Source organism: Silurus meridionalis, chromosome 15 (genome assembly GCF_014805685.1).
Source record: "Silurus meridionalis isolate SWU-2019-XX chromosome 15, ASM1480568v1, whole genome shotgun sequence".
Classification (NCBI taxonomy): domain Eukaryota; kingdom Metazoa; phylum Chordata; class Actinopteri; order Siluriformes; family Siluridae; genus Silurus; species Silurus meridionalis.
In genome coordinates this window covers 22,343,705-22,368,888 of record NC_060898.1, presented here as the reverse complement: position 1 = coordinate 22,368,888, position 25,184 = coordinate 22,343,705, and the positions used below count along the sequence as shown (strand labels likewise).

The 25,184-nt window shown below is 41.1% G+C and overlaps 3 protein-coding genes across 6 annotated transcripts in view; 2 read left to right on the top strand and 1 right to left on the bottom strand.

The window, feature by feature from the left end:
- Positions 1 to 1,793: 1,793 nt before the first annotated feature.
- Positions 1,794 to 4,065, bottom strand: LOC124398141 (glucose-dependent insulinotropic receptor). The gene has a single exon (XM_046868190.1). It carries the CDS (start codon positions 3,832 to 3,834, stop codon positions 2,707 to 2,709), a length of 1,128 nt encoding a protein of 375 aa, XP_046724146.1. The 5' UTR covers positions 3,835 to 4,065; the 3' UTR covers positions 1,794 to 2,706.
- Positions 4,066 to 9,749: 5,684 nt separating this feature from the next.
- slc25a14 (solute carrier family 25 member 14) overlaps positions 9,750 to 25,184 on the top strand; it is a 27,946-nt gene continuing 12,511 nt past the window's right edge. Inside the window, exons 1-9 of one of the 4 annotated variants that reach the window (XM_046867326.1) lie at positions 9,750 to 9,908; positions 10,444 to 10,542; positions 11,545 to 11,683; positions 12,967 to 13,061; positions 14,830 to 14,915; positions 15,416 to 15,511; positions 15,633 to 15,757; positions 17,940 to 18,153; positions 19,246 to 22,410. In XM_046867326.1, the coding sequence (XP_046723282.1) occupies positions 10,479 to 10,542; positions 11,545 to 11,683; positions 12,967 to 13,061; positions 14,830 to 14,915; positions 15,416 to 15,511; positions 15,633 to 15,757; positions 17,940 to 18,153; positions 19,246 to 19,287 (861 nt within the window). In that variant the 5' untranslated portion in view covers positions 9,750 to 9,908; positions 10,444 to 10,478 and the 3' untranslated portion in view covers positions 19,288 to 22,410. Of the gene's footprint in view, positions 9,909 to 10,294; positions 10,543 to 11,544; positions 11,684 to 12,966; positions 13,062 to 14,829; positions 14,916 to 15,415; positions 15,512 to 15,632; positions 15,758 to 17,939; positions 18,154 to 19,245; positions 22,411 to 25,184 lie in introns of those variants that run through there. The other 3 variants (XR_006927951.1, XR_006927950.1, XM_046867325.1) reach the window with 3 other exon arrangements.
- pof1b (POF1B actin binding protein) overlaps positions 23,298 to 25,184 on the top strand; it is a 24,329-nt gene continuing 22,442 nt past the window's right edge. Inside the window, exon 1 of the mRNA XM_046867324.1 lies at positions 23,298 to 23,885. Coding sequence (XP_046723280.1) covers positions 23,466 to 23,885 — 420 coding nt within the window. The 5' untranslated portion in view covers positions 23,298 to 23,465. The remainder of the gene's footprint in view (positions 23,886 to 25,184) is intronic.

The following is a 25,184-nucleotide window of genomic DNA, read 5'->3' as shown; positions in this document are numbered from 1 at the left end:
CATACATACATACATACATACATACATACTACACTTTTACGTTTGTACTACAGCATTTTGTAAGTCCTAAAAGGCCAAGTATTATATATATAAAAAAATTTGTGATTCGTTCATTTTTAATGGACGCGCATGAGCAAAGCTTCGCAACATCTCTGTAGGTTATGTACAGAAAACTAAATTCAGTCGTTCCTCTCGCGACTCTTTTAGTCTGAGTCGTTCGTTCTTTCATCACCTGACTCCTATAGACACTATGCAGTGCTTCTTCATCATCTACTTCCTGATGCTACCATTAGGGGGCGCCACAGCGTCTCCATACCCACCTGTCCTCTACATCTGCCTCTTTCAACCCAACTACCTGCATGTCTTTCCTCACAAAATTCATAAACCTCCTTCTTGATCTTCATCTTTTCTTCCTTCATGGTGTCTCCATCCTCAGCCTTCTCCTACTGATATACCCCATGTCCCTCCTCTGCACATGTCCAAACATTACTCAGAAAACAGATTTGAGTAGTTCATCCTCTCTGGTCCCGGGTTGGAGAGGAAGAATTGGAGCATTCTGCACAAAGCCCTGACCTCCTAAAGCACACTAAACATCTCAGAATCAGAATCAGAATCAGAATCAGGTTTATTGACCAAGTGTGTTGACACACACAAGGAATTTGGTTCCAGCTGTTTGTTACTCTCAAAAGTACAGACATAAATAAAAACCTATACAAGACAAAACAGACACGACAAGACAAAAACAGACTATACAAGACAATACAGACAATACAGACAATATGAGACAGTATAGACAGTGTAAATAATAGGGTAATAAATAGGGATACAGACCAGAGATGAGACTCTGTTGAGATGAACTGGAACTAGTGAGATGAACTGGAACTAGAGTGTTTTCTCGAAATCCCATTATCAGCACCTGATCTCGTAGCTGAGTGAACACAAACCCCTTAAAACTTGACAAGAAATCAAATTAAACCCGAGTTTTTTGATGCTCCAAGCCTTGCTCAAGGGCCCAGCAGTTCGATGGTGCTGGGATTTGAACTCACAACCTTCTGATGAGAAGTCCAACATCCTTACCACTGCCTTACCACCTTTCATTGTCTGATGAATGGGTTTAACAAAATCTAAGATGAAAATATTATTGTTAGCTTGCAACTGAATTCGGATTTATTTTCAGATTAAACTATTCCTTGTTCCCCAGTTCCATCCTGATGATAACCTCCAGTGTTCGTGTGGGTTTGCGCTGTGATCCCCCGTTTCTGATCTTCTTTCCTCACAAAACGCTTCAGAAGGTGTTTTGGTGACTCTAAATTGTCTATATATGAAACAAAGTGTGAATGTTTGTTTATATTCTTTGACAGGAAATAGACAAAAGTCTTATTAAGGGTCTAGCACAGGGGTCCTCAATCTATAGCCCATGGGCCCTCTCACATTTTGGAACGGCCCTCTAAAACAACGCCAGAGATGTATCTAGAAATTTTATTTTATATATTTTGTATATATCTGTATTTGATTAGAAAGGGTGGCATTCAAACTAAAATTTCTCTTATTAATAGAGATCAAAGCAAAGGCAAATCACTCAATTATATTTATTATTTATAAATTATGAAATATATAATTATATTGGTGATGGCAGACAACAGTGAAATTATAATCAAGATGCCAGACAAACAGTGTTGCATGGAACAGTGTGTGGTAATGAAGTTTATTATTTTTTATTTTTTTATTTTATGAACTTAAAAGTCACTGTATTCTCATAACATTTGTATAAAAGGTTGGATTCCCCTGATTTAAAGGTACGTGATTGGACCTAAAGATACGCCTTTACGAGATACAATTCAAAGCTGCCACGTGCACGAGGAAAAGTCTACCAAGAGTCTACCAAGGTACTAAAAATTCTTAAAATAAAAAGTATACAGGAAAGAAAAAAAGGGTCTTGTGTATTGTACTGTGTATAGAAAATCTCCCCTATAACCCCCCAAAAAAACAAGGTTTACATGTCGGTATTTATACAAAATGTCGAAATGTAAAAAAAAAAAAAACCTGGAGTCCCCAAAAATTTGTTCTTTAATTTTATAAATTTAAAAATCCCATTTTGACTTTTTAATATTTTCGTACTTTAGATCCCTGATTTAAAGGGACATAATTGGACCTGAAGTTCTCTGGTGATAAAAATAAACCTAAACGCTAATTAATTGACGGTGGACCACATGCACCTTCGCAAGATACATTCCAAAAGTGCCACAGGAACCAGGTAAGGTCTTTTATTCTGTTTTTCAGAATCTACCAAGATACTAGAATAAAAATGTAAATGCAGTAAAAAAAACGAATTGGGTCTCGCGTTCTGTATATGGAACAATTTCCCCAACGAATCAGAAAAAAACAAACAAGGTTTACATGTCTGTATTTATAAAAACTCCACATACAAACATTTGAATCAATCGACATGGGCGTCTCGAACAGATTTACATTGGTAGTGCAAACAACAGGAATTGAGACATAACCGCTTATGGTCTTCTGATTTCAGTTAATAAAAAAAAGTGAGCCAAAGAGTCAATAAAGCCATCTGTTCCACTGCAGGAGTAAAACAGGCAGACTCTCAAGACTCCACATCCATTACGAGATACGGGTCTTTTCCGGTCGCCGATTTCAAAACACTTAAGCGTTTCCTATGAGCGGTGGACTGAAAGTTGTTTGTTACACAGCTTAGTTTGGACATGTTGACACAGCAGGAGGTACCGGAGCAGGCTTCCTAAGAATGACCTGAGCAGGTAGCGCAGGGTCCAAAGAGTTTCTGGTTTGAGTGATCATCGTCTGGTCGGTGTTGCCTCTAACGCAGCACTGACCGACTTTAATGCAAGCGAACATGTCACAAAGTTGCTGTCGTACCTCCCTCTGCCAGAAAGCGTAAACCAGGGGGTTGATAAGGGAATTGGCGAGTCCTAGCATCCAGAGGTGGTTTTCTAAAAACCAGTACAGCTTGCATGGTGGACAGAGCACCTGTATCACGCTGACCACGAAGAAAGGGCACCAGCAGAGGGTGAAGCAACCCACAAGGACAGTGACTGTCCTGAACGCCTTAACGTGTCCCCAGTAACGACTCGGCAGGACGCAGCGGGACCTCACTTGCATGGCTTGCTCGATGCGCCGCTGGTGGCTCCAGGCAATTTTAAGGATGTCCATATAGAAGTAGATGAAGACCAGCATGATGGGGAAGAAGGTTGCACAAAAGACTATAATGATGCACTTAGGGCTGATGACGGAAAAGAAGGTACACACGCTGTCATAGTGATTCTCCTGCATGTTCTTTACCACGTTGGGCAGGAATCCTACGACCACCGACAGCAGCCACAGACTCGCCAAAACGCCGGCGATCATCTTGGTGCCCATGAGTTGCGAGTAGCGTAGTGGTACCTTAATGGCCACATATCGATCCAGCGAGATGAAGAACATGGTAAAGATGGATGCGGCGCTGGGAGTGATCACGAAAGACATGCGCAGCAAGCATACTTCCTTACGTGTCGAAACCACACTTCCCTTAACCGCATCGCTCGCGATGGCCGTAATAGCCAGACCCACCAGGATATCAGCGATGGCCAGGTTCAGGACAAAGCTCCAGCTATGATTACCTCCTTTACGGATCAGCAAGACCAAAGCGATGGCCACCAGGAGGTTGGTAAAGATGATCAGAGTGGATTCTACACTGAGGATCCAGCCGATTATGACTCCATCTCCAGATTCCTGAGCAGGGGTCGTGAAGACCAGAGTAGGCGAAGTCACTTCCACGATGTAATCGTCCCTCAGTGAAAGAATCCCAGTCTCTGTGACCATCATTGCCTTTGTCGTATTTTTCTCAGAAAGCTCCACGTTCACTTCGCATCACTCATGGTCCACAGTGATGCCTCGGATCAGGCAGAAGCAGGAAAAACAGTGTCATATGTCAGGAGCTGGAATGTGATTTGTAGACGCCTCTTTATCACGGTTTAACTGGTTCGACCCTTGTCCAGTCTGGCTGTCATCCAAGTCCCATCTCTTTGGTGCATACTTCCTGCTTGAAGATGCTTTTTTTCCCATCAACTATGCCCTGTTTTGAAATAAAAGCAAAAAGCTGATGAAATCAAACGACGCTGTTATTTTTCCATTTCAAATCTCACTTCAAAACTCAACATAATATCGCGTTACTAACAATAATACATTACAGAATACATTCCCTCAAACCCAATGAATCGATTTTCAACTCTGTACATATCATTTTATATCGTTTGATTTGCAAACACTACAAAACTCTCAGGTCTGTAATCTAATCAGTACCACTGATTATAAAAATAATCGATTCAGCTGTAATTAATGCGTGTAAAAAAAAGCATCTTAAACGGATCCAGAGTCCTGGGGAAGAGGGAAAAGGTTGTTGGAAGCACTTGGGGACAGATTTCCAGCTGAACAGCGTCATTATCTGTAAGAGGTTAAGATGTAATCAGCCCAAAACTATTCATTGCATCCAGGCCTGTAGGATGAATACAATTCACTGATTTTTAAATGATTTTAGAGTCAGGTGTCTCATGAATTTTCCTCTTAAACATACATTATATACACAAAAGTATTCTGAAATTTCCAGCCATATGTGATTCTTCCCCAAACACGTACCACGGTTGTGTCAGACGTTTTGTACGCACCGTGAAATGTTCACATGCACAAAACCAGCTCCATGAAGATCTGCTTTCCATGAGGTGGAGTGGAAAATCTCCAGCTATAGAGCTCTAAACCCTATTAAACACTTTTTTGGATGGATGTGAATGCTGACTGCACCCCCAGACCTCCTCACCTTCTCACCTACATCACTACCTAAAGTCTTACTAACACCCTTATATCTGAAGGAATCTCACCAACATCGTACCAGAAGAGTGGAGATTATTAGAACAGTAAATGGAAGGGTGGAATGGGATGTTCAAAAAGAAGCACATATCCATCATATATTCTAAAGTTCTGTAAAGCTGCTTTGAGACAATGTGAGGTGAGGAGGTCTGGGGTGCAGTCAGCGTTCACATTCATCCCAAAGGTGTTCATTAGGGATGAGATCAGAGCTATAAAGCAGGCCATTCAAGATCTTCTTCTCCAAAGCAGTAAAGCAGATCTTCAAGGAACTCACTTTTTGCTGCTGTCCATTCCATGCTGGAACAGGTTTGGGTTTTCAAGTGAACGCAAAATTTTATTATAGCGCCGTCTAAAGACGTCATGTACAATTGTGTGTCTCCGGTTTTGTGGTAACAGTTTGCAGAAGAACCAAATCTGGCAGGAAAGGTCGGGTGTCCCAATACTTTTGGAAATATAATGTATGAATTAGATAGCAACACTGATTATAGATGTTTGCTTTTCTTACTGTATCAAAAGTAGATCTGATCTCAAACCATGGATTTCTTTTTGACTCTTTTCCATTACAGGGTCCATTAGATAGCAGCCTGTAGCATTAGTAGAGGGATAGTGTGATAAATCGACTTCATTTAGTTTGAGGCCACGCCCACTAAAATCTCCAGTCAGGAATCGGTGCAGATCAGAAATGTGAAATCCCACAGGGGTTTTGTAGACAATAAAGCTCGGCTTGCACCAGCAGACAATGTGGCAGAGGACAATCCATCTCTGCTAGACTGTTCATTGCTATTGAAAATGACGCTTACTCAGCAGTTATTTCTTCTTTGCTCGTTGCCAAACAGTTGTTTACACGCCACAGTGTTCCCCCATGAGCTGCACCAGTACACTGAACATCTATAACTGCTCTGAAAACAGGAATCTTCTCAAACGTCTTGATTTACTGCTTAATTATAAAGAGGTTCTCCAGGCTGCTGAGCTGAACATGTCTTTAAAGAGGAGACTTCTGTCCATGATTCTGTGTTGTGTGTATTGTGTAGCCTCCATCTTTTGCCTTCAATCGAACAGGAATATTTGCCTTTCTCAGGGCACGAGGTAAGTTCGTGATTTTATTTGTGTCCGTTTGATTTTTGGGGATCAATTTGTGATTGTGAGGAAGTGACAAATCAAACCTGGTACTCTTCTGGGAAGATGTTCCATAGGATTTTGGGGAAGATTTGTAGAGATTCATTTGGCCACAAGAGTGTGAGTAGAGTCATGTACTGATGTAGGTGAGGTGAGGAGACCTGGGGTGCATTAGTGTGAAAAATCCATCCCAAAATAATAGAGTTTATTAGAGTTAAGAGCTCTTGAGCAGTAGATCTTCCACTCCAACTCATGAAAAGCAGATCTTCATGGAGCTTTCTTTGTGTACTGGGGGATTGTCATGCTGGAACAGGTTTGGGTCTCCTAGTTTATGTGAATCAATAATTTCATGCTACAGCATCCAAAGACAAGTGTGTATATATACATATATATATATATTTGGGCTGTCAAAATTGAAGCATTGATGCAAATTCATTTCAACGCCACTTATTACATTAACGTGAGATTAACGCAGCGCGCGTTTCTGTGACCATCTTTATAAATAAATATAAATAAACTAAATATAAAAGAGTTGGAATTAAAACCTTCAAAAACTCCACCGAAAATCATTTTTAATCGCTAAACATTTGTTTTCTGAAGTTGAAGTCTCAAATCGAGCACTGAAACACGCCATGATGCGCACATCCGGCAATTAAAACCGTCCGTGTGGAAACATAGCAAAAGTTCGGTTTGGGGTCCTGATGATTTACATCATTTAAAACAACATCATAATTTAAAAACATTAAGAAGGATATTTATGCTCTGTGTTGAGTTCGGTTTAAAGCGTCAATATTTGTCCATGTTGATTGGTGGATTAGTGGATTTAAAAATGTTTTAATTGATTGACAGCCCTATGATATAGATAGATAGATAGATAGATAGATAGATAGATAGATAGATAGATAGATAGATAGATAGATAGATAGATAGATAGATAGATAGATAGATAGATATGCATACAGATAGATAGATAGATAGATAGATAGATAGATAGATAGATAGATAGATAGATAGATATGCATACAGATAGATAGATAGATAGATAGATAGATAGATAGATAGATAGATAGATAGATAGATAGATAGATAGATAGATAGATAGATATGCATACATATAGATAGATAGATAGATAGATAGATAGATAGATAGATAGATAGATAGATAGATAGATATGCATATAGATAGATAGATAGATAGATAGATAGATAGATAGATAGATAGATAGATAGATAGATAGATAGATAGATATGCATATAGATAGATAGATAGATAGATAGATAGATAGATAGATAGATAGATAGATAGATAGATAGATAGATAGATAGATAGATAGATAGATAGATAGATAGATTCTCTTGGTCGTGAAATAATATCTGGTATTTTCTCTCTCCTTTGCACAAGGAGTCTGGTGACGGTGGTCCAGCAGGTTTACCAGCGAATCCTGAGGCTCCTCCGTACAGCGCTGTGAGATTAAAGGCATCTGTTGCTGCTGTTTTCCAGCATTATCTGATGTGAGGCTGCAGACCTTGTGCAAGTTGGATTGCATTTATTTTTTGCATTGTGTACTTTTTTTGCACATGCTGATAAAGAGGGGTTTACTAAACACTTACTGCATGGACTTACTGTAAAAAAACAAACACACAAGTCAAATCTGATGTACTGATGTACATTATCAGACCTTTCTATTCCACAACGTTCCACTCAACAGGATGAAGACTCCTGATTTTCCAAAAAATAAAAATGTTATAAGTAGAAATTATTTACATACACCTTCACTACAGAGATTTCTTTCTTCATATATCCCAGCTTTTTTTTATTTTTCTATAAATGAAGGCTCATACTGCAGAGTTAGCCATGGTACAGCGCCCCCTGGAGACAAAAGGTGGTAAAATGCCTTGCTCAAGTCTCAGTTTGGCGGTTATGGAGCGTGACATCCACCAACCTTCTGATTAGTAACCTAGAGCTTTAACCTTGGAGCCACCAGTGCCCAAACTATTACTCAAAGTTCATTATATAAAATCAGACTCTTATAAATCTTAAATTTCTCATAACCATAACAACTTCAAGAATGGTTAAGAATAATCTTCAAGAAGGAAAAGGACATTTCCCATAGACAACAGAAGATATTTCCATATTTTGAATAAGAAATATATTAATAATTTATTGGGCTGATGTGAAATCAGGTTTAAAGAGAAATTAATGAAAAGCAAACACAACGCATGTGTAAGTATTTTGTTCTTACATTCTATCTGATGGTCTGATTGGAATAAATTTGCTATGAAATGCGTTTTTTTTCTTCCTATTCTGTATTATACAAAAACACGATTTGTTCTGGAAGCTATTTTTGATTCTCAATCTGATGATGATCTCATATAATACAAAAGAAATCTATTTGTGGAAAATAATCGGAATTAGAATCTTGATTGATCTCACTGGGGAATTGTTGGGTTGCGATTACTCACAATACAATTATCAGAAATCAAAGTTATATATGAAGTAATGATGATGTACAATCAATTAATTTCCAATCGTATTGAAATCCACTGTACGAAATGTCAAGCAGGAGTAAAACAGATGTCAGATAAGTGTCGCATGAAGATCTATAACTATACCTATATTTATATCGAAGCAACACATTGCTTTTTATACCCAAATTCGGTACTTTTCCCATTTTTGGAGTCCTTGAATCATTGCACTGTTCAGGGCAGGGTCACAGAGAATCCGGAGTCTATCCCAGGATACAGGATACACACTGGGTGAGATGCTTGTCTAACTCAGAGCACCATGAACACACACACACACACACACACACACACACACACATTTAACCTCAAACTGGGAGTGGTTCATATTTTAACTGGAGGAAACCAGAGAACCGGAGAACACACCTACACACATACACAGTAATCTGAGCTTAGTTTCCATCATTAATTATTTTAATAGCTGTCAGATTTTACACTGAGCTGAGAAATGGAATCATTTAATTAAATAAAATTAATAAAATTAGCTAATAATAAAGGAAATCACATTATTATTAGTAGTATTATATGACAAAAACAATTAAATATTTAATATATATTATTAATAAATATATATATATATATATATATATATATATATATATATATATATATATATATATATATATATATATGTGTGTGTGTGTGTGTGTGTGTGTGTGTGTGTGTGTGTGTGTGTGTGTGTTAATACATTTTTTTGCCCTAGCATATCGAGTTTATTTTGTGCGTCTTTAATTGGGGTTTATGGGGTCTTTAATCTGGGGTTAATGTGGATGAGACAGAGGGAGTCAGTGATGAGAACATGACTGAGAACAGAGACGTTCCTGATCACCATCATCGTCTCTCTGCTTGTGTTCTATATGGTGGATCTTCAGCCTGAATACATTCATTAGAGAACAATTGAAATGTGTTTGTATTAATATATTAATATGATGTGAGGTTCAGTTACCAGCGTGACACTAAAACAGGTAGTAATAATCACTACTTTTTACTAAAGAACATGTCAGAGCCCAAACTTTTTTACTTTAACTTGAGTAAAAAAGTGCAGAACTTTTACCAGAGTCTTTTAAAACAGTGTCTGAACTTCTACATGAGTGAAGGATGTGTGTATTTTTTGCCTTCTCTGGTCTCCATGTTTCCTCTTTGACCCCCAGGGCCCTGTTTTGGGATTCTGTATCAAAGGGGTCAGGGTGACTTTGATGTTACGTCACTCTAGAAAAGTGGGCTGGACTTCCGCTAAACCGCACTTCCGGTTCTCTTCTGATTTGTTGGAAAATGAAAACTAAGTGTTGATCTCGCGAAGTTTTTTTTTTCCGCCCCTGTTACTTTTATTTCACGTTTTTATATGCAATGGAAGTCCGGTGTAAAAGAACCGAGAGTTATTTATAACTTCATATAAGGTAAAAAAAAAAAATTTATGCAAAAAATGCACTTTAATGGCGCGAGGCGGTTTAGCGTGGCAAAGCTAGGCGGTCACATCCATGCACCGGTATGGTTGCTAGCATGCTAGTTGGGTTGTTTTGGTTTAAAAGTGACCCAAAATTCAAAGTAATTACGATTTTTTTTGGTTAGTTTTGTATTTCGGTGTGATATAATTATTATATATATTTTTTTTTTTGAGGAAGCGGCGTTAACTGAGCGCTGTCAATCAGAGCATGGTATATAAGAGATGTGGGTGGGAGCCGAGGTTATTCCGACGAATCAGGTGTCCGCAATTGGTGATTGACAGTTTAATCAGCCAATCAGCGTGCAGCGGGTTTGCCATGTCGCTGTCAAGAATATGTAATGCGGTTTTTTTTTTTCCCGGTGCACGTTTCCTCGGATCTGCACCACACCACACTGCACTGCACGGATTTCTCACCGGTGCTAGGATGTTTCACGATGTACCATTTAAGCAGCTTGTTCTGAACTCCTTTGGCTTCTTCTTGTTTTTAGTGGGCCTCCACCAAGCTGAAGGAACCTCCACGGAAATGGCCAACCTGAACTGGAAGCCGTTTGTGTACGGAGGAATGGCATCGATCGTCGCAGAATTCGGTGAGCTCGATCATTTCCAGCCTCCTTTCTCCCATTCTGATGAGGATGATGATGATAATTGTGATGACTTCATGATTAATGCCGTCGTGCCAAATCAGCTTTGAAATCCATTTAGAACATCTGGATGTCTCATGTGTGCAAATGTCATGCAAAAGCGATGCTCAGGTTTCAACCCAGCTTCTGCTTCTGCGTGTTTTCTATTGCACGTGTGCTCAGGACATTCTGTCCTTTGAAATGCACAAGCGTCACCTCGATAACGTCAGATCTTCCAGGCTCTCCCAAGTGCTTGGAGATGTTGATGTGATTTTGAGATGACGCAAGACTCGGTTCACACCTTGTCTTTCTGATTGCTTGAACCGTCATAGTTCCAAGGGTTCTTCTTTATTCATTTTGTAGTGTCAGCCCTCTTCTACATACACAAGTGCAAATACCTCAATGATTGGCTGGAGAAAGATTAGGCCCCTCCCACTTTGTGATCCCAGTGTTCCTGATTCCTAAATGCTTGTACTGGAATGTAATGATGGAAAAATCGGATTATTTTAGTGAATTGGTTCTTTGAATCTCGTTCATCAGAATGTGAAGGAATGTTTGAGTTAATTTCGTTTCCTTTGATCAGAAATAATAGAAAATTTTAGATTTTTAATAAGCAGCTTCATTTTCAATGCAGCTAAGGACAAATTATGATTAACAAAATGTGAAGCTTCACCTCTCATATCTTCTGGTCTGATTGTTAGTTTTTTTTCTCACGTGATCTCCCATAATTATTGTAAGAATAATGTCAAGATTCAGACATTGCGTATCGTCACGTGATAAATCGACGAACGATTCAGACTAGAAGAGTCGACAGATGAAACGCTATTATAGACGACTCGTTCTTCTGAGTCACATTAAAGACTCGTTCGAAAAGAGCGACTCGTTCATGAACGACTCCTCACTGCAGGAATGTCTGTCATTGTAAGTGACCTATAATTATATCTGAAATCTCGACATTTTGTATTCCAGGTACCTTCCCTATCGATTTGACCAAAACGCGTCTGCAGGTCCAAGGCCAGTCTCAGTGCATGGAGGTCCGCTACAGAGGCATGTTCCACGCTTTGCTCAGGATCGGGCAAGAAGAAGGAGTCCGAGCTTTGTATTCTGGGTGAGAACAAGATCTTGTATGAGGCTCGAGCAGGTTTTAGTTTCCAGATGCTTTTAAATTGTTTCAGATAATAGAAATGAAGAAAGACGTATGAACCTGTTTGGGGTTTATTGTGTTGTTTTTTTTTCATTGTGCCCTGGGGGGGGAGACCGGTTTTTTGCGTTACCTGTAATTCGGTCCTGCTGTATGTTTCAACAGATCCGCCCTCGAACGCTTCAGTTCATTTCTATGGTCTTGTATCTCGTCTTGAATGCAAAACAGTGTGGTTGCAGCTGCTTTGAATTCTGGGATTTCGAGTTTGACGGCTGTGACAAACTTTTCAGAGAAAATCCAGCACCAAACGTACGCCTGCATTGCGCAAGCTGTGATTCATTATAAATATATTTATCATGTTCCCGGTTCCTCCGCTGCTATGCCCCGAGCCACGTATCATATCAATCACCCAAGCTGCAATTATTTAAAAATAGATGATGCTAAAACCACATGGTGTTCAGATCTGGCAAGAACAGCGTGCTTACAGTACAGGAACACGGCGGCCATGTTGCCAGACGACGTCGTACAAGCCGGCTCGCGTGTCGGGATTTTTTCTGAAATGATTTGCTGATGTCGAGTGTCTGAGTTCCAACTGGTCCAGACTCTTATTCAGCTCCTTAAAGCACACGGAGCAGGTATCGCTTTCACGTCTCACTTTCACAGTCAAGCTGCAGCGATTAATGAAGTCCCAGGATACGGACTTTATCTTTAGACCCCGAGTAGGATGAAATCATTTTCAATCCAAATGCCGAAGGAAAGCGCATTACCTTCTGCCGACATTTGAGCTCACCCGGTGCGCATGATTGGCTAGCGGCTCTTTGATTGACAGCAGAAAGAAAGTAAGCCCCTCCCACTCATGACCCGCAGCCTTTGTGCTGAATTCGAACCCTGCTCTCGGATTTCACTCTGTTAAAGGGAACAGAATTTTAAAATGTCACTTGCGGTAGGACGAGTTCGAGTCTGGAGTTTCTTCATTATTTATTCCTCTCGAAATGTTCTGCTTGATGTTGAACTGATGCTGAACTGTATGTTGGTGATCAGTAGATGCACCAAGCGCCGATCAGAACGAGTTTAAAACAGAGCGTGAGCTCGGTCCTGATTGGTGACTCGCTGCGTGTTTCACCAGTTACGTTTTAATCCTCGTTAATAAAAAGGAACGACCGATTTCACAAAATGTAGTTGAGTAAAAAGTCAAATATTTGACTTTGAAATGTAGTCGAGTCATTTAATGTGGGTTTTCTGTGTCGAAGGATTTCGCCTGCGCTTCTACGGCAAGCCTCGTATGGGACGATAAAGATCGGGACGTACAACACGCTGAAGAAGTTATTCGTGAGCCGTCCAGAAGGTGAGTCCGGAAACGTGCGTCTCTGCGGCTCATTCAATCAGCAAAACAGGATAACACTTCTAATGGTTATCATACAGGGGACTCAACCCTGAACTGCTCAGTTGTATGAATGACATGATTGTAAGTCGCTCTGGATATTGGCGTATACCATAGATAAAAAAATAAAAAAATAAAAATACAGTAGCTAGAGCTTGTCTTTGAGTTTGTTGCTCTCTTTTGCCCTCTAGTGGTAGAACAGTGCTCTTTTCCTTAAACAAAAAAAGTGCGGATTGAAAATACGTGGGGAAAAAAATAGTGGTGGTAATAATAATATTATAATACATTAAATAATAATTAAGCAGAAATAATGCATTTTGAAGATCAAACTAAAAAAAAAAAAAACTATGGCTGACAATAATTTTCTTTTTTTTCCCTGATTAGACCACATCTGCCCCCGTGCAGATGTTCCTAACACATGGATTTAAATACAAAGTTAGCATGGAGTCAATATTTAGTTTGAACCTCAAACCGTATTGCTTCTCAACATCTTCATCATAACTGTCACATCCTCGCCCTTTAAGTCTGACGTCACGACCCTGTGCGCCCGCCGTCACTAACACGCCATACAAACAAGAGCTTTCTGCTTTCAGAACGTCTGCAGCCAGGCGCCTTTTAGATCTGCTTCTGCTTAACTTGGCAAACAAGATCAGATTCAGGGCTGATGAGCATGTTCCTGTTTCTTTTTTACAATGGGGAATTCCAGCTGAGGGATCAGGAGCCCTGAGTGGGTCGGTAGTGACGTCCTGGTCCACACAGGAATATATATAAAATAAAATGTATGGATTTAGGGATGTGTAGTATACCGGTACTAGAAAAATACTGGTATGTGTTATTTTAAATGGTAATCGATTAAAATTTTGTTGAATTCGGTATTTCATTTGCTGCTGTTTAAAAATTCACCTGTAGGTGGCAGTGCTTCCCAAATTACTGTTAAACCATTTAATTGTGTTACTTCGGTACTTTAGTTATACTCAATTTAGATGGCAGTTATTTAGACAATAATGACTGTATGTTGAGTTATTTTTCAGAGGAATGAGAGGGAGGGCAGTGGAGTGGTACGGTTGCATCTCCATAACTGAGGCCGATGCGATTTGCATCTCGATGCACAGCCTACGATACATTAATGATACACATGAAGCAGCTACCGATACGATTCACCCCTATTATCCAATTTCAATTCGATTTATCACAATGTGATTCAATTTATTCTTTTCCTGTTGTGTGTGCAGAAAGATGCAGCTCTGCCTCTGCCATGTTAATCTGTATTCTATGGGACTCTCAGGACACGCCTCGGTCTCCGTAGTGTTGCGACGCGTCATATTCACGTAGCAGCATCGGTGCTGAGAGAACGCGCTCGAGAAACAGTTTAGCGACGAGAAATTGATCTACGTATCAAATATCGCTCACAAATTATGGTCACTTTTTAAATGTAAAGTAAGTATAGCGCATTTACTGATAATTATATATAAAGAAAAGTTGCATGCACAAAGTGCAGGGGCGCCAATAATTACGCCATGTGAAGGGACCAGCTACTTGATCACATTATTATGATCTCATAATCATCACTGATATAATCTTGACCAAGGGTGCCAATATTATTGGAGCGACCTGTATTCAATCAGACAACGTTTTTTTTTTTTTTCTTCGTACATCTGAAGCGTTTGTTGTATTCGTACATCTGAAGCGTTTGTTGTATTCGTACATCTGAAGCGTTTGTTTCTGCTCACAGATGAGACGATGGTCATCAACGTGTTCTGCGGCGTTGTCTCGGGAGTGCTGTCCTCGTCTTTAGCAAACCCCACGGACGTGCTGAAGGTAAGACGTGGAGAGAGATCTTATCGGTTTATTTTAAAAAGGGAAGATGTTCTACTAAATTTTGTAAAGATTTGTGGAGATTCATTCAGCCACAAGACTGTGTCTTAGTAAAGTCAGGTGTTGAAGGAGAGGTGTTGAGGCCTGGGGTGCATCATCGTTTACAAACATCCCAAACTTGTTCAGTAGCTTTATAGCTGGAGATCTTCCACTCCAACCCAAGGAAAGCAGAACTTCATGGAGCTGGCTTTGTGCTTATTGGCATTGTCATGCTGGAACAGGTTTGGAAAAATTTCATGCTCTCACATCCAGCTTCCTATATGATCGTGTTCCTCTGACTTTGTGAGAGCAGTTTGGAGAAGAACACCTATGTCTGGAAAAGTCAGGTGTCCCAATACTTTTGTGCTTTTAGTGTATGAGCTCTAGGTTATGTCCATTTGTGAATATTAGACATTATGGAGATTTTATGTAGAAGATTGACTCTGTATTTTCTCCGTGTGCAGATTCGCATGCAGGCTCAGGGCAGTCTGCTGCAGGGCAGCATGATGGCCAACTTCATCAACATCTACCAGACTGAGGGCACACGAGGACTCTGGAGGGTGAGGAAGCGAAAACAGGAAGTGGAGACAATACAGGATCAGATCCTGATCTCAGAGCGGTGCCGTGTGTGGCGTTGTAGCAGTGTAAGTCCTGATGTCTCTGCTGATTGGTGTGTTTCAGGGCGTCATTCCTACAGCGCAGAGAGCCGCTATTGTGGTGGGTGTCGAGCTGCCGGTCTACGACATCACCAAGAAACACCTGATTACTTCTGGCCTGATGGGAGACACGGTTCTGACTCATTTCATGTGAGTAGCGTTTAAACCGCCTTAATAAACCCTCACCTTCATAATCACCCTCACCATTACCTCACCATCACATCCTCATTATCATCAACCCTCACCTTCATAATCACACTCACCATTATACTCACCTTCAGCCTCACCATTACCTCACCATCACATCCTCATTATCATCAACCCTCACCTTCATAATCACACTCACCATTATACTCACCTTCAGCCTCACCATCACATCCTCATTATCATCAACACTCACCTTCATAATCACCTTCACCATTATACTCACCATCAGCCTCACCATTACCTCACCATCCTCCTTATCATCAACCCTCACCTTCATAATCACACTCAACATTATCCTCACCTTCAGCCTCACCATTACCTCACCATCACATCCTCATTATCAACCCTCACCTTCATAATCACCCTCACTATTATCCTCACCTTAAGCCTCACCATCCTCATCAACCCTCACCTTCATAATCACCTCACCATTATCCTCACCATCAGCCTCACCATCACATCCTCATTATCAACCCTCACCTTTATACTCACCCTTACCATTATCCTCACCATCAGCCTCACCATTACCTCACCATCCTCCTTATCATCAACCCTCACCTTCATAATCACACTCACCATTATCCTCACCTTAAGCCTCACCATCCTCCTTATCATCAACCTCACCTTCATAATCACACTCACCATTATCCTCACCTTCAGCCTCACCATTACCTCACCATCACATCCTCATTATCATCAACACTCACCTTCATAATTACCTTCACCATTATACTCACCATCAGCCTCACCATTACCTCACCATCCTCCTTATCATCAACCCTCACCTTCATAATCACACTCAACATTATCCTCACCTTCAGCCTCACCATTACCTCACCATCACATCCTCATTATCAACCCTCACCTTCATAATCACCCTCACTATTATCCTCGCCTTCAGCCTCACCATCCTCATCAACCCTCACCTTCATAATCACCTCACCATTATCCTCACCATCAGCCTCACCATCACATCCTCATTATCAACCCTCACCTTTATACTCACCCTTACCATTATCCTCACCTGCAGCCTCACCATTACCTCACCATCCTCCTTATCATCAACCCTCACCTTCATAATCACACTCACCATTATCCTCACCTTAAGCCTCACCATCCTCCTTATCATCAACCTCACCTTCATAATCACACTCACCATTATCCTCACCTTCAGCCTCACCATTACCTCACCATCACATCCTCATTATCATCAACACTCACCTTCATAATTACCTTCACCATTATACTCACCATCAGCCTCACCATTACCTCACCATCCTCCTTATCATCAACCCTCACCTTCATAATCACACTCAACATTATCCTCACCTTCAGCCTCACCATTACCTCACCATCACATCCTCATTATCAACCCTCACCTTCATAATCACCCTCACTATTATCCTCGCCTTCAGCCTGACCATAACCTCACCATCCTCATTATCAACCCTCACCTTCATAATCACACTCACCATTATCCTCACCTGCAGCCTCACCATTACCTCACCATCACATCCTCATTATCATCAACCCTCAATTTCATACTCACCCTCACTATAATCCTCGCCTTCAGCCTCACCATCACCATCCTCCTCATCATCAACCCTCACCTTTATACTCACCCTTACCATTATCCTCACCTTCAGCCTCACCATTACCTCACCATCACCATCCTCATTATTATCAACCCTCACCTTCATAATCACCCTCACCATTATACTCACAATCTCTCTCACATCACATCATCATTACATCACAGTCACATGATTCTCTCAGATTATTTCCTGAGCAGGAAGATTTTGGCCATTTTAGAGAACACTGTGGTTCAAGAAAGAGGAAATCAGTAGCAGGTGTCAGGTTTCCAGAGAAAAAAGTTTTTATTTTTGCCATGTTCACATTTTGGTTTTGAATTTCAGCTGACAACAATATTGTATTAAATATAAAAATAAACATTATCTATCATTGAAAGATTTATATGACTGTGTACAATCTGCACAGTGTATTTTATACATAAACAAATATATTTATCGCCCCCTATTGGCCGTCACCCTCTACAGTCAGAAAGCTCAGAGCTTGGCGTGTTCTGATTTTGCTGGTGATTTCCTCCTGGTTTTAATGTCTGCAGTTCCAGCTTTGCTTGTGGTCTGGCCGGAGCGCTTGCTTCCAACCCCGTGGATGTGGTGAGGACGCGGATGATGAACCAGCGCGTACTGTCTGGGAACCTGCTCTATAAAGGCACGCTGGACGGACTGATGCAGACGTGGAGGAACGAAGGATTCTTCGCTCTGTACAAGGGATTCTGGCCCAACTGGCTGCGTCTCGGACCCTGGAACATCATTGTATCCTTTAAACTGCTAATAGTAAATTCTGTACTTACATCCAAAAGTATAACGTGTGGGCACAAGTTTACTTAGACAGGACAGACACCTGATCGTAACTTATATTAAGTGCTTCTTTTTGAGCATCGCTTTTTATATTAAGACCCAATTTTTCGTTATAAATATAATACAATTTCATGCTCTCGCACCCTGAGGCGTCATATGCAATTGCGAGTTTTCAAATTTGTGGGAACAGTTTGAGAAATAACCACACATGGCGTGTCCCAATACTTTTGGCTAAACAGATGCATGCAGTTATATTATTGAGATTTTCTTTATTTAATTAATTGATTAATTGATTAATTAATTAAACATTAATTAATTAATTAATTTTGTGATTTGGTTTAGTTTTTACCTGGACTGTCCACTAGAGGTCAGTATACAGTAAATGTGGTGTTCTGTGCTGAACGTGTGTGTGTGTGTGTGTGTGTGTGTGTGTGTGTGTGTGTTGTTGCTGCTTAATGACCCCTGCAGCAGTATTTGCATTAGCGCTTTAACTTGGCAGGAAGCAGCAGTTGACGTGGTTTATAAATAGAAACACTATGTAAAGTTGGGTTTGTTAAATCAGAAGCTTGTGTGTGTGTGCGTGTGCGTGTGTGTGCGTGTGCGTGTGGGTGTGCTCAGGATGGCCGGCTTTGTTGGAACTTGGAGGAGATTGGGTTAGAATGTGCAGGACAGAAGGGTGTAGAGATAATTACAATGTTTTACAGGAGCACAGAGATCATGATTGTGTAGTCACCGTTAGTCAGCAGTTAGCGCACTCACTGGTTTCAGTCGTGTGATTTACGTGCTTTGTGTGTGCACGTGCCTTTGGGAGTGTGTATGCATGTCTTTGAGTGTGTGTCTGTCTGTTTGCACACTGAGTGTCTCCATCTGTATGTGTGTCTGTCTGAGTGCATGCATGTGTCTGTCTGTCTGTGTGTGTTTCTCTGTCTGTATGTGTGTCTGACACGTGTGTGTGTGTGTGTGTGTGTGTGTGTGTGTGTGTGAATATTGAATCTGTAACAGGAGTAAATAATGAATTGTATCAAATCCTTGACTGAGACTCTCCAGTTCTTCATCACCTACGAGCAGCTGAAGAAGTTTCCGTTATAACTGAACCACCGACAGCACAACACTCCACTGGCTGAAAGTGTGTGTGTGTGTGTGTGTGTGTGTGTGTGTGTGTGCGCGTACGTGTGCGGGCGGCGCAGGAAGTGAGCGAGCATCCCTTTCTGCCTTCATCCTTTTATTCACAATCGCTCCATGTAATGTTCTCACTGATATTTAAAGGTGTGTGTGTGTGTGTGTGTGTGTGTGTGTGTGTGTGTGTGTGTGTGTGTGTCCCATTATTATTATTGTTATTTCTTTAAATCGTCTGAGTTTTTTTTAAACCATGAAGCCTTGCTTTATCGATCCTGGCAGCTAATCCTTTCGGTCAGCACAACTGACGGGAACATCGTTCCGTGCTTCAGCTCGCCTGTGAGGGACGCTGTAGACGTCAGAGCATGTGGACGAGCGTTCTCGGAGCACCTTCACGTGGCGTTCGGATCGCGGCTCAGCGGCCGAGCCTGCTCTCAACCTTACTCTCAATGTCGAGCGTGAATTTTTTTGTTTAAGGAAAAAAAAAAATAGACCCAGCACTCGTTTTTTGTTGTTGTTTCTTTTCTTGTTTGTTGCCAAATAGCGCTCCCTCGGCCCGAACCGCAGTAAGACGAGGTCTAGAACACACACAGAACCGCAAGCACTTCTGTCCTTTATGCTCTGTGTGTGTGTGTGTGTGTGTGTGTGTGTGTGTGTGTGTGTGTGTGTGTGTGTGTGTGTGTACAGCTGTTTGTATACAAGCACGTATGGAATTGTATCATATTTGGTGTAGGTGTGATGAACTGTACATTATGCTGCTGTACATTAGTAAGTATTAGATCAGCTTCTTTCTTTCTCTTTTCAGTTTTTCTTTCTTTTAAACCAGAAAGAAATGTGACACTTTGGTACTGTTACATCAACAGCTTTATTTTTGTTTTCTTGAGTTTCATTTAAAAAAATTTTTTTATCTGAAATGTTTTAAATTTGACCCAGACAGTCAATATTATTATTATTATTATTATTATTATTATTATTATTATTATTGAGGATATAAGCTGTTTTATTTGTTATTTTTTTATTATTATTATTTTTTTTTTTGCGTTTGTATGCCTGTACAATCTTTCTCATGCTTTGTTTTGCCTGCCTGTCATTCATAAGAAACACGCACATATTCGTTCGTTTGTTTGTTTAAAAAAAAAAAAAAAAAGAATTGCATGAGAGCTTTTTGGTACTAATTTCTCCTCACGCCTGTTCGCAAACGTCGTAATCAAATCCCCGGGCCATTTGAACACCTCTACACGTGCACATCTACGCTGTTGTATAGATCAGGAAGTCATGTGAGAGCAGCACGGTGCTTAGAATAATGATAATAATTAAAAAAATTATTTAATTGGATTTTTATTCCAGTGCAACACTGCAGGCGAAGTGGTGCAGAAAACAAAAAACATCCAGTTACATTAGAATGAGAGAGAAGCCAGAGAACAGACAGAAATGTTGTACTGCTTTAGATGGCTCCAATTGGAGATGCTTTCCACAGTTATAAAGTGTGGAGATCACCTTCATGTCATTTTGAAGCCATCTGAAGCAGTACATCTCTGTCCTCTCTCTTATTCATAGAACTGGATGTTTTTTGTTTTCTGCACCATTTTGCCTACAGTGTTGTGCTTGGATGAAATGTTATGGGATCCGCATTGGATCCGAAGGTGGCAAGTTCAAATTCCAGCCACACCAAGCTGCCACTCTTGGGCCCCTAAAGCAAGGCCCTTAACCCTATAGCTGTTCAGTTGTATAAATGAGATAAACGTATGTCGCCCAGTAAAAGGGCGTCTACCAAATGCCGTAAATGTAAAATCCAGCAGTAAAAATCCAACACAATGGTATACATTTTTGTCTGGTGGTTCTCTACTGAATTCTTGGCTTTAATCTCAATAGAGAGTCGAGTTCTATTCATTTTTGCTGCTGCGTCGTGATTGGCTGATGGGATGACTGCAGCGTGAGCAGCGTTCCACGTACGAGTGTAAATCCGACAGGAGACAAACTTGATCTCAGCTCCAGTTATCTGGTTCTGTTTCCCTCAATGATGTTCAGTTTGTCCTCGAAAAGGTCACCTGATGTAAAACCTGGTCACTTACATAAACGGCAAAAGACCAAGACTCGCGTGCCAGTAATCTTTTCACTAGTTTACTAGGCAGCTTCTTATTTATTTTTTATTTGTTCTTTGTTTTTCTTTTAAAATGTTTTATTTTCTGAACAGTTTGCTTTTAATCTAGCATCATGGTGTGTTTGATAAATCTGTAAAAAAAAAAAAAAGATTATGTTGATGCAAACTTGAACTTATTTCTGTTGCCATGTATTGATATACTATGCGGCCAAAAGTTGCTCAAGTGGACACCTGACTTAGAGTCGTATGGTGTTTTTGTACGTCCCATTCCACATTTACTTTATAATAACCTCCACTCTTCTGGGAAGATGTTCCACTACATTTTTGTGGCGATTCGTGCGAGATTCATTCATTCTATAATGAAATCTCAAAGTACAAAGTAAAATCAGGTACTAATAAGCACTCACATTCATCCCAAAGGTTTTCAATAGGGTTGGAGTGCTCTACTAGATCTTCCACTCCAACCCGTGCAGAGCATATGTCCATGGTGTTGGATTTGTGCTATGCTGGAGCACGTTTGGGTCTACTAGTTCAAGTTGAAGACAAGATTTCGTGTTACAGCATCCAAAGACGTCCGATACAATTGTGTCGACTCCAAACGTTTGAGGAAGAACCGCATATGTCTGGGGAATGTCGGGTGTCCCAATACTTTTGACACTATAGTTTATCGCTCAGCCTGTGATTAGTGTGTTATATTCAGGGATTATTTTCCCCTTTTTTTTTTTTTTGGGAGCATGTTAATCGGATCCTGGACGATAGCCATCATTTCAACCTGCATGGAGAGCGTGCTGCTTTAGAACACCACGTCTTCTCACATGTCCTGGTGAGATCTCCAGCACGTACTGATTTCATTGTTCGCTTCCTCACGGTGAACACGCCATCATCTTCCCTTTTCTGTTTTGTTGACTTCGCTGTGAACATTTAGCTCGAGTTCTGTGGCTGGTTTTGCTTTGTATGATATAAATGTGCACCTGACAATAAAACCTGAATCCTGATGATCTGTTTTTCTTTTGTGCTGTCTCTCTCTCTCTCTCTCTCTCTCTCCCTCTCAATGTTCATGAGGTGGATTGCTTTGGGGAAGAAGCTGTTTAAGGTTAAAAGTAAATATATAATAAATATAAAACATAAAACCTGAATTCAATTAGAAATAAATGTGAGAACTTGAGAAACTGAATAAACGAGTAATTAGTGAATAAATGATTACAGTGAGCGAATAGGATTTGAATAAACAGTCAATTCTTGAACTTGAGGTGTTGAAAGCAGGAAAAATGGGCAAGCAATGAAACATCTACTCAGACTAAACCCAGGGCTGTGATGTGGAGAAGTTTTGGTCTGAGCATCTTTAATCCAACAGGTCTTCTGGTCTGCATCGGGTATCAAAGTTTCTCCACAAAAAGGAGAACTGGTAGGAACAGGCTTCTGGTCTGGTCCAATCTTACAGAAGATCTCGTGTAGGACAGTGTGTCAGAGTCAGAATGTTCCGAGTTTTAAGGAACGTCATTGGAACTCAATACAACCATGTTGAGCAGAAAAGCGTCTCAGGACATGATTAGGATGGGCTTCATAAACAGAAGACCACTTTGAAATATAGTTCGTCTGCCCAGAAGATAAGAAATCACTAAAAATAGACAGGTGAGGATTTGTATTGAAGAAAAATAGGACCAGGTGTTTTCAACATGGCTGGAGGAGCGCATGAATGAGCAGGTGTTCGGTGGTGATGTGGCCACTGTGTGTGTGTGTGTGTGTGTGTGTTTGGGTTTGAATGGTTCAAAAGGTCTCGGATCAGGAAATGACTCGCACCTGTGAGCTCCTCCCCCGATCAGGTGTCACATTGGGCGGAGTTAATGATGGTGGGCGGGGAAAAGAAACTCTGTTCCATACAGGTGACTCCGCCCCTTGGTAACTACGTCGCTCCTGAAAGGGAACTTCCGAGTTGCTTTTGGACTTCTGGAAGTCGTGGCGGTCGCTTTCATTTTCGCGAGCTTCGAGTCCGTGACGCGCTCGTGACATTTTAAACCGCAAACAAACAAAAAAGGAAAAAACAAACGAAATGACGCTTCCGTCGGCGCACTGTACCTACCGGACCATGAGCGTTTCTTCGGAACCGGGCTCGGCGACGCTGCTGTCGGCGGGCCAGCTCGGCGGTATCAGCGGTATCGGCGGTGGCACCGCGACCCTGCGCGCTGTCGGCGTCGCGCCGGGCGGCTTCTCCTCCGTGCAGTACGTCAACGGCGCCGTGGACGGAACCGCGCTCCACGGGAACGTGCGATACCTCATGCCCATGCCCATGCAGCGCGCCAACGAATCCTACGTCGTGGTCAACCAGGCGCCCCAGATGTTAACCCCGGTCTACCTGCAGAATCTCCAGAGCGTCCAGAACCTCCAGAGCGTCCAGAACCTCCAAAGCGTCCAGAACATCCAAAACGTCCAGCGCATCAGCCTGGACGAATCCGACAGCGTCCAGCAAATCGTGAGTTCTTCTTCTTTTTTTTTTTTTAAGTATCAGCTGGTTTAAACCGGTTACACCTAAATAACCCCCTCGGGATAATTGATGATGGAGGTGTTCCTAATAAGCACCTGCATTAATCCATCCACAGCTCCAGATGTTTATCCAGATGGTCACTTTCTGGGAATTAAATAACACTTCTAATGGTTAGACAGGTCTTAGTGACGTCACAACTTGTCAGCATGGCCCTAATGGGTTAACCACATTAATGAGTTAATGGTTTATTGTGGGCGTGGCTATAAGGGTGTTTTCTTTTCAACCTGCCTCGTGCCACCCTGCAGGTGTTTTTTTTTTTTTTTTGTCTACAAAATCAAAACCCTTTGGTAAATGATGCAACAAAATATCCACAATTTTGTTCCTAATAACGTTATAATGACGTCATGTGTTATCTGGAGGTCCTGGAGGCTGAGGACATGCTATTTGAGAATTTCATACTACTCCATCCAAAGATACAAATTGTGTGCCTCCAAAAGTTTGATGAAGAACTACATATGGCTGAAAACGTCATATAGCAATATTTCAGGTTCGGTGTTCTCACGCTCGAGGAGCTCATGAAGTCTCATGTTTTTGCTAAAACCTTTTGCTACGGAGCTCGACACATTCTCGACGTTCTCCCTGAAGCTTTTCACATGAAAAGCGTCGATTCTGCGAGTCTCGCTAATAAAAAGAAGGAATTCAGGACTGTAGTTTTGATGGATGTTTGCATGTTGGCTCTTGATCTCCCTGAGGGCTTCACAAAACCCTGTCAGTACCAACAAACCCAAACTTACACCAAGATCTGAGCATAATATACAAAAAAAAAAAGGTTTACTTCATAAGCAGATAAGCTCCAGACTGTGTGACCAAAAGTATTGGGACCCCAGACTTTTCCAGCCAGATGTTCTGATGTTTCACCAAGCTCTTACCAGCATGACATATTCCCTCCACTTGAACTAGGAGACCCAAACCTGTTCCTGAAGATATGGGTTGGAGTGGAAGGTCTCCTGATATAGAGCTCCAAAACGTACTGAACACCTTTGGGATGAATGTGAACGCTGACTGCATCCCAGACCTTCTCACCTTCTCATCTCCATCTCCACAAAATCTAGTGGAACATCTTCCCAGAACAGTGAAGCTTATTCTAACAGTAAATAGGCACTAAATGTGGAATGAGATGAGGTGTCCACAAACTTTTGGATATATAGTGTATGTGGTGGTGTGTGTGACGAGTGTGTGAGTGTGTGTTGGACTCACTGTGGGCAAATTTAGGAGATAAAGAAAAGC